Source organism: Corvus moneduloides, chromosome 2 (assembly GCF_009650955.1).
Source record: "Corvus moneduloides isolate bCorMon1 chromosome 2, bCorMon1.pri, whole genome shotgun sequence".
In the NCBI taxonomy this organism is placed as follows: domain Eukaryota; kingdom Metazoa; phylum Chordata; class Aves; order Passeriformes; family Corvidae; genus Corvus; species Corvus moneduloides.
The window spans coordinates 55,393,681-55,408,668 of NC_045477.1; the positions used below are offsets into that span (position 1 = coordinate 55,393,681).

General features: G+C 37.6%; 1 protein-coding gene across 5 annotated transcripts in view; it reads right to left on the reverse strand.

Moving 5' to 3' along the window:
* The window catches only part of FNDC3A (fibronectin type III domain containing 3A), a 112,634-nt gene that overhangs the window by 66,292 nt on the left and 31,354 nt on the right, over positions 1 to 14,988 (reverse strand). For 4 of the 5 annotated variants that reach the window (XM_032099740.1, XM_032099739.1, XM_032099741.1 and 1 more), the window contains one exon: positions 8,241 to 8,316. In XM_032099740.1, coding sequence (XP_031955631.1) covers positions 8,241 to 8,316 — 76 coding nt within the window. Of the gene's footprint in view, positions 1 to 8,240; positions 8,317 to 14,453; positions 14,545 to 14,988 lie in introns of all 5 variants that reach the window. The other variant, XM_032099742.1, reaches the window with a different exon arrangement.

Genomic DNA, 14,988 nt, shown 5'->3' on the forward strand with positions numbered 1-14,988 from the left:
ACTTAATTCCTAACATGCACCTCCAAGAACCAGTACCATCCTTGTAAAATGTGATGTTAGATGCTCATGGACATGGATGAGCTCAAAGAGTTCAGGTGCTTGAGGACAAAGACATTCACTGAGGGTACAACTCTGAGTCAGCACACCTAAATGAGGCACTTTCAGGATGTAGCCTTATTTATTTCAGCTTACAATAGTCAGGCTTTAGTTCCAAAATGGAGCCATCTCATTTAGGTATCTAAATTTGTATGTCTGCATGCAAGTTAGGACTTTACACTCCCATTATAGCAAGTGGAGACCTAGTTGGTACAGACAGTGGAGCCTGGAGAGCTACTGAGTGCAAACTGATGTCAGCTGAAAAGCACTGAGTGTACTATAGCTAGTGACTAAATCTTCACTAATTTCAATGGGAGCTTAAATCCAAGGCCACATATAGAAACACACATTTAGACACCTAAAATTAGATGTCTTCAGTATGCAGCTGAAGCACTGATATTTCAAACAAATGTCTCCAGAACCTTCCTACAGTCAGGCTCAGTCTGCAGTGTGGAGATTGCAATGTGGTGAAAAGAGGGACTAAAGGAGAAGATTAAAGAAGGTACAAGGGAAGATTAACTGATCTGAATATACAGGAAAATCAAACAGGAAAAGGAGAACCTGACTGAACATCTTACAGAGAATATAGTACCTTATGAAATCACATCTCAGAATGCATGAAATAAGATAGAACAAGAGTTAAAAAAGTATCTATTAGAAAAATGAGAAAATAACCAAGGCAAAAAATGTTACAGACATGTTTTGTTCATATAAAGATATTGACTCTATTTAACACATGTTAAACAGAAATCAATGGCACAAAATGACATTTTTCCTAAGACACACTACAATCCACATCATGAGAAATATGAATTAATGCATTCCTTTTTTTTTCTTTAATTTGCTACTGCAGAAGAGAATAAAACAAATCTAGCTTCTTGCTTTTTAATCAAACTTTTACCAAATTCAATTTGTTCTGGGAATATAATGTTTTAGAAGTCTAGTACTTGTAACACTAACAAAGTAGGCACAACAGTAACACAAGCTGCTCTGGCAGAAAAGCAGCATGATAAAGTAAGTTTTTCCAATAACAGCTTCTTGTGTCATCTGTGACTGCTTCTTTAATGGCTTGATAAGACTGGGACCACAAAGACCTGGTCAGTCATCAGAATTAATGGAGGACAAGGTCAGACAGTTCCCAGAGAAGGCGGAGGGAGCTCCGTTAGGAGGTTAATTCTCATGGTTACTCTCAGAGCAGAGAGAGGCCAATCTAAAGAACAGAATTCTGGATTGCTATGTTTTATTCTTGTCAGGAAAATGACCTTGTTTTGCACTACTTTGCAATTTTTATTGAGTTAGCACAAGAAATTTGAAAGAGGGTCATGACAAGAGTGAAGACTGCCTCTGCCCTACTGCAAAAGGGACTACAGAATCAAGGAGATGTGTCTGAATCCAGCTTTAATTCAGCAGTTGTACTAGAAGAGCTGCAGCAGCAGGGCTTACAGGCAAGTTTTACCTGCCAATAGTACTTGACTTACAAACTGGACTTGTGCTATGTGTCAAAGCCAACACATGAGCATTCTACATGCACTGCAATGAGGGCTTAAATCATTATTTCTTTACCTTACTGGAAGGGTACTTGCCATATCTCAATCCAATGTTTAGGATAACCTACCGGTAAAAGGTAGAAGGATTAAGTCTTCAACAATACTTGCAAGGGCATTCATGCAACCTGTTTATCAATCTAAGCTATAAAAAGAGCAGCTCCTACTAAAAATTATTTTGGAATGAAACTCCTCCAAATCAAGCTGCTACAACCACGCTTTGTGACCGCTTTCCCTCATCATCTTGTTTCAATACAAAATGGAATTTTGTCTCCTCTGCAGTCATACTCCCACATAGCTGGCCAATACTAATATTATTTTCAGTTTGAGTGAAGACACCTAGAAATAAAAAACCCTTTAATTAAAAAAAAAAAAATTGTGTATATTGAAGGCCATTCCCAAACAGAGGTGCTTAAGAGTTAAGCTACTCCTATAGACTCAGCTCTGACCCTCTACCTGGACATCCTTAACCAAGAGTTAGTGAGCTGCAAATCATTGTAGCTTGCTCTGACCCCATACTTTCAGTTGATTTGTCTTAGCTTCCCTCAGTGCCTTTTATGAAGGCCCTCTAAATACTTCCTAAGGAGATCTTAAAATTAATATGTAGAAAAGGATGTTAATCTAAGTATCTATATCCAGTTTCAGACGCACATAATATGTTTAGTCTTCTACACAGAAGGAATGGAGATGACAACTGAAAACATTTACCATTTAGGGCGGGGTTGTTTTGAGGGGTTTTTTAGAATTTTTTTTTAATGAACTGATATATAAAACTTTATTTCTGTGTTTTCAGAAGTATACTGTGAAGAATCATTGAAGATGAAAAGGAAAGCTAATAAACTTACACATGTCATCATGCAGCATTTCAGTATTTAGGAATGAGAAACAGGAAAATGGAAACAAGGATGAAGAATTAGTTTCTTCTCAGGCTACAGAAAGAAAAAGATCACCCAGAGGAGCTTCTCTGGCTGGCTTCAGCAAGCTGTTCTTAACAGAAGCAGGAAAACCAAAGCACTAGACCTTTGTAATACACATCTGGGTTTACTTGTAAGGGCTCCATTACTCAGGCTACTAAGCTACCTAGAAGACTGGATATGCTCTAGGAGAGAACTCTTGTTAATAGTGTTTTATTGCCTTTGCTACTTTGTTCCATTACTAGAGCTGTGTATTTAAATAAACACTCTTTTATTCCTAAACTTTGCCCAGTGCTAATGTGGATACCAAGTAATTTAACAAACAAAATATGGTATTTCTAGAGGTGATGTCACCCTTTAAGTCTATAAATGCGATCACTACTGCATTGACAGGTATCCTTGTACATTCTAAAAGCACCATAGAATGACAGCGCACACTTCCTCCACTTAACACAATGGTTTAGGATTTGATAATAAGCTATGGTGGTCTTGCAAGAGAAGCAACTCCCAATGACCATTAACAACTAACAATGTCCCTTCTCAGGGTCTGTGGCAACTTGTACAGAATTTCTGATGGGTCTTTAACCCATTCCAACATTAATAAATTGTTTTAAAATAAGACTCAACACCAAAGCACAAGACGATATTTGAACAAGATAACTCTAGGGTTTTTTTACTTCAAATGTACTTAAATAGCAGTTACTTCCAGATTTTGAGATGCTCAGTTTGGCTGCTCTAACAGTATCTGTAAACAACCAAAACTATGCAAAGCCTGACAGCAGAAAAGACTAGAAAACAGATTAAAAGCTGCCCTGCAGAAAACTTGGGGATAGTGGTGGATGAAAAACTAGATACAAGCTGGCAAGGTGTACTTGCAGCCCAGACAGCCAACTGTATCTTGGGTTGCATCAAAAGCAGCATGTCCAGCAGGGTGAGGGAGGTGATTCTGCCTCCCACCTGGAGTCCTGGGTCCCTCAGCACAAAACAGACATGGACATGAAGAAGGTCCAGAGGAGGGCCAAAAAAGGGTCAGAAATGGAGCATTTCTCCTGTGAAGACAGGCTGAGAGAGTTGGGGTTGTTCAGTCTAAAGAAGAGAAAGTGTTTGGGATACCTTAGTGCAGCCTCTGATTATACAAAGAGGTATATAAAATAGATGGAGAAAGACTTTTTACCAGGGCCTACTGTTACAGGCCAAGAGGCAACATTTTAAATTGAAACAGAGTAGGTTTAGATTGGATATAAGAAATAAATTTACATGAGGGTGGTGAGGCACTGTCACAGGTTGTTCAAAGAAGCTGGGGATGCCCCATCCCTGGAAGTGCTCCAGGCCAGGCTGGATGGGGCTCTGAGCAACCTGATCTAGTGGGAGGTGTCCCTGCCCATGGCAGAGGGGTTGGAAAGAGATGACCTTTGAAGGTCCCTCCCCACCCCAAACCATTCTGTGATTCTGTAACAGTTTTATTCACAAAATATTCTGGGTAATGGGCAGGTTTGGTTTTGCAAAGCTCAAGCTGACCTTAGAATGAACTAAAGTTTGTGTTTCACCACTGCAGTCTCTTCTTTTCTCTTCCACTTCCTTGAAAACACTTTTCAGAAGTATTTTATTTCTTATTTCAAAGAGAAAAAATTAGGTTAAGCTTGCTTAACTTTTATCCCAGAGCCTAACCTTAATACTGATTTAATTTCAAAGCATGAAGCATTTATGACTCATTCTAATTTACATAAGTCTTCTTATTCTATTATGAAAATGGCAATTTTCCTTTGCAGAGACATATAGAACATGGTCTCTCTTATTGTGTCAAGTAACATTTAATAGCCTTTAGCTGTAACTTGGGACTGTTACAAAATGTCCTCAAGATGAGTCATCTTCATTCATTTATTCTGCAATAGGAAGAATTCATGAATGAGTGATCTGCAGTAATTCACTTCTGCAAAGAGAACCCATTCATACATTTCAAACCTGGTTCTCTGAATCACTGTAATGTAGCTGATTATTTTGTATTAACAGAAGAAAATTTTGGCTTAAGGAAAGTTTCCACAGAAATCTGTGTATTGCTAGTATATGCAAAAACTTTCATAGATTTAAAAGACCTCTTTTGAAAATAAACATTTTGGTCTAACACATGGATACACAGACAGATAGTTCCTATCTATCTAGCAAGAAAAGCATGGTGTTTTTGTAAAGTTAGAGATTGACAAATGGTTTAAATCGAAGCTGCGTCAAGGGGGAGCATGACTTGTCACTATCAGACAATCACTAGGTAGGCAAAGAAAATATTTTACAGTATCCAAAAAATATGGCCATTGGCACACAGAAGTGCTCATTCAAAGCTGTATTTAGGTCAAAATACAGACAACAGAAATCCAACTATGATCCAAGACTACTAACTACAGAAATGTAAAGTAACCATGCTTCCTATTCTACAGAAATAAAGAATGAAATACATGTTATTTTAATTCATTAAAAGGCCACCAAAATAAAGGAATGGAATTCACCAAGGATAAAGGGTCCCTCAACCAACACTGCTCTTTTGCCATCCTTAGGAGACTTCAAACCAGGAATTATCCCTCAGTATTAATTACCATGGAAGAGGCCCACATTAAAAAGCTGCTTCTCACTTAATGAAGTACAAAACCAGTCAAAGCTTTACAGATCACCAGTGAGAGCAAACACATGGTAAGTCAGTACAAAGAACTGCATGTAAAAGCAGCATTTTCTTCAGAAGCGTAATTCGCAGAAAATGCATCGTGTGCTTCTCCGTTAATGAGTGCTTTAAGTTTTCACTACTTCATTGACTCAAGGACAGCTCTAAACAGTCTCTTTATTCACACCTCTCCTTTCTCCTGGAGACACACTAACTCTCATCATTTTCAGGTTGACAAATCTTACCCTATGTACAGCGTTGCCAAAGTAAGGAGAGTTCTCTTTAAAAACAGAACGGGTGACGAGCAGTACAGAGATTGACAGAGCACCTCAATGTTTCCAACAGGCAAATATTTGATGCAAGAAAACACAGTTAACATTACGGTTAGATTTATTAACAATCCCCATTGACTTCAGCAGACAGCACAATCTCAAGGTGAATTGACCAGCAATAAAGCACAAGAGAGATTTAGAATTTTCCAAGGAAGCATGACTTACCAAATCATTCAAACTAATGTATCTGGCTATCTGCACTGCTATCTGGGATCCATAAGCAGTTTGCTACTTCTCAACTTCCACTCTTTCATGTTAGTACTATATTTACATAATTTCAATTTTTTATATATCACTGGAAAAACTGCATGTGTGTTCTTTGCAGAGACTTTTAAGTCAGAAAAGAGTACAAAAATGGGTAAATATTTACAGGAGAAACTAAGATTGAAAAAAAAATTATTAAGAAACATTATAATGACTAAATTCACTTCCCACTGATTGCATTTCCACTAAATTTCAGCCATCTTGTCCTTCTTCATGCCTTTCTAAAAATAAACATCTCTGTACATTTATTCAAACCATTCTCATTATATATTTCCACATCTTTAACTATGATTTTACCTAACAACTGAGTGCATACAGTGAAGACAAAACCAAGGAACTGATGTGAGCTTGCTTGCTTTCTTACTTTCAAGACAATGCAACAGACTCCTGCAGCTGTAACCCATTTTGCAGACTGGTCATTTTGTAGACAAGTCAAGGGCAAACTATGTTTGAGAAGTTGTGGCAGAACAAAAAGGACCAATGCCAAATTACTCTCTACAGTTTACACCACCCCAAATTGTTTATTTTATACAAATCTCTACACAGAAAACCAAACAGTAGACACTCCTCATGAGTTGCAATACATACCATGAAAAAGGAACAGCTTCAATTACTAAGGGAATTTCTTCTTTTAGGCAGATCCATTGGCACAGCACTCAAAAGCACAGAAATGTCTCAGAAGTGGCAAGAACAGACCAGAAAAGCAACATTCGAAAGATCGTGTGCAACTCAAGTTCTGTACTAAGATTAGTGAATGCACAGATATGAAAAAATCTTTATGCCCTCTATTTTACTACCAACTGTAATCCACAATTTCATCTCCAGGAAGGGGGAAGGATAAGGATAAGAGGAATGTCTATATGACAGGAGGTTTGCAAAAGCTATGGAACTGATTGGGGCTGTAGTTTCCAGATTGCTAGTGCCATTTTTCAGGGAAGTTGTAAAGACTGTACCTCAGCTTACACTTAGTGAATCCCAGAAACAATTGTCTAATAACTTGCTCATGCTTGCTTTCATATTTAAAGGATGAAGAAATCCACAGCTGAATCAAATCACAATAGCGAGCTGCCTACTCCAAAAGCAAGCAGGACCAGGCAAGGATAAAAGCTGTACCATGGAAGGTTAGAACCATATCTATAAAGAGATGATCTTAATATTTTTGCAGTTCATTAAACACTTCCTGCTCTCAAGACAGTCATGAAAGGAAAGTGCCAATTCATTCTCCACCAGTAAGACCACTTGGTAAATCAAAAACTCGAACCAAACATGCAACGCATGCCTCTCCCCTCAGTATTTTGTGCAACAGAAGCAAAATATATCTTATCTGTTCCTGAATTGCAAGACAAAAATCATTATGTTCCCCTCAGGTACTGTCAAGTAATTATTACATATCATGTTTCAAATAAATTGTATAGGATGGTGAGCTGCAACACTGATCCATTTGTGGCTCAAAGGATGCAAGAACACCACGCAATCAGCATAAAGTTATGAAACACGGTGCTAACAGACATGTAAACTTTAAGAACTGTCAATAGAAACTTAATTACCATCTAAGCCCTCCTTTGAATCAGTTGTTTTGCAGACAAAGGACCTGCCCATGACACTGGAAACCACATCTTTCAGCTCTTCTCAGACTGGAGAGAAGAGGGAAAGGAGCTGGAAAATACTCGCTTCAAATTCCCAGAACAGTATCTGTTGGAGCTGGGCCAACACCCAGGAAAAAAAAAAGAAGGTAGGATTAACTGGCCCAGATGATGACAAGCAAAAATGTGACCCCGTAGCTAAATCTGTGGATACTCTCTTAGAGCACAGTAAAATGGTATTCTAAGCAGCAGCAACAGTTAATTGCTCATTTCTTGCAGTATCTTCTAGATATGCTTAACTGGTAGCTATGGTCATTTGGAATGGAAAACAATGTTCAAACTGACCATTGCGTAAGGGGATGCTATGCTTAGAGGAAGCATTTGTATTTTGAAGCTGCTCTTGCTAGAACTCAGAAATAATGCAATTTGGCCCCAAGAGATAATGAGAAACCAGGTGGGATAACCAACAGGGAAACAATGTCCACGACAGAAGATAATTAAAAAAACTAAACTCAAGCCATATTAACAGTTGTAGCTTTTAATCTGAGGTCTGTGAAATAAATGAGGTTAGTCAAAAGTTGCTACAACAGCCTTTCTGTGTTTCCCATGCAATCTGAAAATGTTCCCCCCCTTCTCCTCCCCAAGAAATTTAATTTCATCTAATACAATGTAAGAAAAGGTACTTGTTTATGGTAGCGAAATCTAAATCCCAATGATCCTTAGCACATAATCTTTTAGGTCTTTAAAACAGCTCTTGTATTTAAAATAAGTTCTGTCATTCTTTTACTTTCATCACAAATTGCCTTTTGTTAATCCTGATTCAGACTCAGAAAATATTAAAATAAATGTATCAACTTTACCTGTAATGCACTGAAACTGCCCATCTTCTCTTCTTATTGTAAATGCTTCGCCTGGATTAACTTGCACAAGAATAACCTTAAAAATAAAAGAGTGTTTACAACCATTACACAGGAATATGTTACAGAAGTCTGGTATGTGCAAAAAAAAAAAAAAAAAAAAAAAGTTTTACTGGGAAAAGCCAATTTTTTTTTCTGGTTAGTAAATACATTATTTTTCACTTCACACTTTTTGCTGTCTTCATCCCACAGAGAAAGGGATAAGAGCAAGAACAAGCACAGATATTTTTAAACAAACATTTTTCAAAGAATTAAGGAGAGAATAACAACTAACTAAAACAGTACCTATACAAATTTTATTTTCTCAACTGCTTGGTATAATTAAAAAGCTATTTGTACAGCTTAAATTATTTCAACAAATTGCATTAACTTCAACATTAATCAAACCATTACGTAAACTTTCAGAAGGAAGCCTAGAATTCCCAGTGTTTGACATCAACCACTTGACAAACAGTTTTCAACATACGGGAAATATTGTGTCATGTCCCTCTTTACATGACCCAAGCATATTTGTTATTATTCATTAATGATAAAAAATTATTCAAGTCATGACAAAGTAAGTGCACCAGATGCCCAGCGCGAAACAGTATGTATAATTTTATTTGTGGAAAGCTGGTTATCCTAATTCTGTAAACCCAAGCGAGGCAGAAATGATAGCAAAGCACACATCAGCCAAAATAAACAAAGTCTGTACCAAAGCAGAAGCCTGTTACCATTTTAGATTTCTGTGTTCTTATTAGAAACCTGCCCTTCTGTGAGGAAAAAAAGTTTGTAAACATGAAAAACCTGGCTAAAATTAAGAACAAAGGAGAAAAAAAACCCCAAAAAAGAGCAGGTGTATTTTATAATTTCCTTTCTGGACACAACTTTTTTCAGTCTTGCTTGCACACATCTACGTAGAGCCTATGTCCTCCTCCCTCTAAAAATCAGAGGGCAAGAAATCTTTATGAACACAACTTTTCAGCATTATGGCCAAAAACTTACTTTGTTAAATTGCTAAAAGAAAATAAAATCTTTCATGTTTACAAAAACACAACCAACCAACCAAAAGCCCCAGAACAGGAAACTTCATTGTTCCTCATTCTAGCAATACCAGAGAGAAAGGAAAGGATAAGGAAACGGCAGAAATCATATGAATTCCTCCCTTTCTGGTGGAGCAGTTTCACAAATTAATGAAAAGACAGCAAGTTCTACACTAACATACTGATGAGATACGATAGGCATTTGCATTTTCAAGCTCGGGCTGTGTGATTCAACACTGAGTGGCTCAGGTTTGAGCAAGCACTTTAAAAATACTATATCTTGTTTCATGTGGTTTTTCTAGAAGCTTTAGGCTGTTTGAGAAAAAACAATGAACTGTATCACTATTTGCATTTTATCAAGCTAATAAATTTTCCAGATCTTCTGAGGTGTGGCTCAAAGTAAAATTCACTAAGAGTTAGCATTCATAATATTATCTAAACAAGATTATTTTATTAATGAACTTCAAAGAAGACTTAAAGGTCTTCAGAAAATATTGTATTGCCAGAGTTTATTTTGAAGTGTTTGAAGGTCGCATTTTAACAACTGGCTATCATCACCTTCAGAATGTGATGAAGGAGAGAAATAAGAATAGATGAGTTCTTACAATTTCTTTTCCAGACTCCCCAAGCAGCCATAACTTTTTGAAGACATATTTCATTGATGTACTCTTTCCTCTGTTACAATTGAAAGTTTTAGCTCGAAATTTAGACTGGAATAAAAGTACCTAAAAGCTTCATGGTAACATGAGAATGTCTCTCCATCTGTTATGTGTGGGCTGGATAGCTACATTTGCCCATCTCTTTCGGCTGATTTAGATGCCCAAACTCCTGGGAGGAGCCATTCTGGCTACAGCTGACATGGCAATCTGTACCATTTTCAGCTCAATATTCTTGGTCTCCATCACACAAATTGTGAAAAGCAGAAAAGCTTTTGGGTGCTGGCTGGCCCTTGATTCCTGCTTTTAAGTGACAGGGAATGTAAATTGACTGGTATTCCCAGTTGTTCCTATTTATTCTGTGTGAGTGCCTGAGGTTGGTAATCCGGGTAATGATGTTGTCTTGGGAACCTGCTGGCTTTCCTCCCCCAGACCTCTTGCTGCAGGCCACCCAAACCTGAGGCTCCAGCTGGCAGAGAGGATTTGAGCATGGGAATACATGCACCTGCCCAGCTGCAGCATGTGGGCCCTGTGCCTCCTGGTTTTGTGTTACAGCAGCTTGTCCTGGTGTGAGCACCTTTGTTGCTCACTTCACAACTGCTCTGAGAAAGTAAAGGCTCAGCATGGCAGCCATGGTGCAACACAGTGAGACGGGAACTGTTCAGCAGCAGCAACAGGCCAACTGATGGCGTCCAGCACCATTCTGACACTCAGGATGCCATCAGATTTTCACATCTCTGATGACATCTGAGTGCCAATCCAAAGGGCAGGGAGACTCACCAACTTAATGCAGTTTAATTAGATCTCAGTTCCCAGAAACAGGAAATAGAGTGTCTTTTGACAATGGACAATTAGCCAACCTGATGCCTGACTGTATTTCACTGACTCCCACTTTCAGCCTTGCTTTTATGTTATGCATTCACATTTGTATTTTACAGCTATTACAAGGTAGGCTGTGTATGTCGCCAAGTGTGCCAAAAGGGATTCTGAATCAGGGCTGAAGAAATTTCAGAAGTTTCAAGAACTGCTGGTTTCAACAGTCTTTGTGTTGGGGCAGTGTATGACCAACAGTGGTTTCTGGACCAACCTTATCACAGTTGAATCCCATGGCGTGTTCACAGCTTTGAAAAGAGCATTTCTGACACTTTGCACCTCAGTAGATATGATTTGGAATAAGAAAAATTAAAGCTATGTACAGAGAGAGATCAGTACCTTTCTGGTCAGAAGAGAGTACAAAAGACTGACAGTCTCTCACAGGAATTCCCCCTTAGCTAATGAAAGTCTGCAGCACATAAGCAAGGATGCAAGAAAATTTCTCTAAAGGAAAATGTAACATGGATTTTACACAGCATCATGTTTTAGGTAAAAAAAAAACAACGAAAAATATATCTGCGGGTTGCTCAGTATTTATAGCTCTTTCATCTTATTCGAGGTGCCTTTGTGCAGGCTTGCACACCCCATCACCCAACATGTTACTTCATGCACCTTGACATTAGTACTTCTGAAAACCACAGCCTGAGTCTTTGAGTCTTTCACACTGAATATTCTAGATCTTGACCTCCTTCTTCTTCTGGGCAAAGCTTCAAATTGGCTTGAACTAATTTGAAGTTAGTTCATATTAACTATTTTAATCAAAAGAAAAGCTTTGGAAAAATCTGATGGTTCAGCCTCTCTTCCTGTGCCTCAATCTTTTTGTGACAAATTCTGTTGCTTTACTCACAGCACCTAAAGTTCTGCTACCCAAAGGCTGACATGGATTCTATCCAGATTTCCTTTGCCTGCTCCAAGGTAAGTATGATACTGAAAAAACCCCTCATTTGTGATGTGTCAGTCTGAGTGGGAGGCACCTTTAACATGGGCACTTTTCAAAGGCTATTTCTCTTACTAAGTCAACAAAACACTAATTGAGGACTTCACAATCTTAACAAAATGACGTGAATTTAGGATACTGAAACCTAGGTACAAGTTCTAGAATTATACAAACACTTTTAAAGCACAACCAACTATAATGGAACCTAATAAAATCTAGAAGTGTAATTTCTGAATGCTAACGGAATTTTGACTCAATGTATTTTTGTCTCAAAACATGATAAGGCATTGACATTAAGAAATAGGAGTATTAGGTGAACTAGTTCTATGTCATTTCCACAGTGACTATAAATTGTTTCCTTTAAACAGTTGTTTAATGATGATCCACATGACCTCAATACAGTTCTTGATGAAAAACAATACAAAATCTCTTTCCAGAGATTAGCATACAAGTTGACAATATAAGAGTGCAGACACAGACTTATGCTAAAAGCAGCTCTTGCATAAACAAAACAAAGTGGCCACTGAATGGCTGAAGTTTGAAATACCTGAAACATCAGTTGTCAAAGACTGCCAGGTTCAAAAGCAAAAATTCACACTTTTCAATGGTACTTAATTTGTTCTATATAGGCTATTTCAGAAAATAAATCCAAACCAAATGAGCAACATACTAAGCTTTGTAGTAGTTTAATTTAATTGCCCAGATTGGCAAAGACCTCCTAACAAAAAGCCTCCTAACAAAACTAATAATGCCATATATTAGAAAGCTCAGTATGTATTTCCTGAAACGGCTGTTTGAACTCAGGCAGTAGCTGAAGCCAAGTAAGAACATAGGAAATGTCCTGATGGTCTGGGTCAGCAGTCCATCTAGCCAAGCACTTTGACTCTAATGTATCAATTGAGATGCTGCTTAAGGAGAGTATGAGAGCCAGGCCACTTTCTGCAGTCCACCTCTCTTATTGTCCATAAATTTGCCTAAACTCCTTGAGTTCACTTACAATTTGAACTGCCTCCACAACCTCCTATGGCAGTAAGTTCCTGAAATTTTCTTTTTAGACATTTTAAAACCATCTCCTACTTGTTACATGTTGCCTAGCTTCTCTGCTATGGGATTTGCTGAAAAACAGTTCTGAATAAATTTCATCCACCTCCTTCAATATTTTTTAAGTCTTGACAATTCCCATCTCCTTGTACCCAGTCTGCAAACTGAAGGGTCTCAATATTTCTGATCAATCCTGCGAGAACTGCTCCATTGCCTTGAACACATCAGTGATACCTAAGGCAACATCTATATTAGCAAAGTGAGCAGTACTCAGGAACATTCCCAGGTGCTGGAACAGTCACCTGCAATAATGAATATACTGTAGTAGTCCTGAGCATAACATAGGTCCATACAGAACTGAAAACTGTTCCTGAGATCACTCTTACCAGGCAGTTTGCAAAAAAATTTTACTAAAACTGACTCGTTTCATGACACTTAGCCTCAGCTTCCACTAACACTTGGAGCACATTTAAATTACTAATATATAAACAATTACTAACAGTATCCTGAGGAAGCACTACAATATTTTGCCTTCTTGAAGGACTAAATAAGGGACACACTCTTGAGTGGTTTTGAAAATCTATTCTTCACCTTAAATCACAATTAGAGGTGGTCAGATGTGGCAAATACATTTTTTAGAATACAATTCTTATATAAAACTATTCTGTAATATTTCTCTCCCTAAAGAATTGAAAATTAAATATAATTTTATTGCAACTCAAGTAGCATAATCACATCCTACAGAGACATGCAACACTGACTTGGACATACTACCATTAACAGATACAATTATTATTTAATTATTATATCTTAAGATCTCATATAGGATTTATTACTACATCAGTGTGAGTAGGATGGAAAGTATTTTGACCTTGCATATAAAGAATCAATGGAAGTACAAATGTTCAAAGAGGAGAATGCTCAATGTTACCTATTTTTATTCAGTAAAACTCTCCACTATCTGCAAGAGAGAATAGAGGATGTTTCTGCAGACTGAACCAGGAATGGAGTTTAATGTTTTTTCCAAGTCTTCAGCTTATTTCTAACACGAAAAAAGTGAATTAGATAAAAATGGCTGGAGTCATAAAAAACCCCTGTAAGACTAAGAATGCAAGCAACAAAAGGTGGAAGGGAGAGCTGTGCAAGGCAGAGCTGCAGCCACATTGACGCAGCAGGCTGCTCCAAAGAAAGGAAAAACTTAAGGCCAAACGTTAACACTTATCTCCATAAAGGTCTAGAAGTAATTTTTATCAGCAAGAAGCAGACGCTGCAGAAGTCAAAATAAGATCCTTAGAGGTATTTCACTCTGCCAATATGGTCACGGCAGTGTCTTTCAAAAGCAAAACAGCAACAATACAAGATATAGCTGATTTGTATCTTACTAATCTTTGTCTTTAGGTATACAGAATACTTTCATAAGCAACCTAAGATTTTGCTTGTGCCAGATGAATACACAGTTAACCTATTTCTTCATCGGAGCACAGTGAGGGCAGAATGGAATTTAAAACACAGAGTTAGCTAATCTTGTTTTGGATATGTTTGTTTGCACACTCATTAAGGCCAAAAATCCCATTAACTCCACTGAAATAACAATTAAAACCAACCCTTCATTCTTTAAGATACGCACTTCTACAAGCTTCTCTACTTGAACGTCCATCCTCCTAACAGAAGTAGTGATGTACCAGGAGATTGACAGGTTTCAAAATAATTTCAGCTACCTGACAGAAAAGAAAGGCAGCATTAGACTTGTGGCACCATCACGAATGTGTATTTACATTGCAACATGAAGGAAAAAAGCTTCCCTGGTACTTTCAGTGGAAAAAAAAGTGACAAACTATAAATAGCCTTGCACAATTAATAACTGATCTCTGTCAGGTGGTTAGTAAGAAAGATGGAAACATATACCTATGGACATAATTGTAAAATACTAATATCAAAATTGGATTCATCCTGAAAAGGACCCTAGATGAAGTGAAAGACTTGCAGAGAAGGAAAACAAAAAGAGATTGGGACTAATCCCTAAGAATTAATATCTTCACTGTTTTAAGGCAACATCTTTCCACAGCAGAAACTGTAAATACAATTAGAAGTCGAAACTATTTCTGTCCCCATGGAGGGAAAAAAATAGCCCATCTGCTAAGTAAATAATAAAATAAAACAAA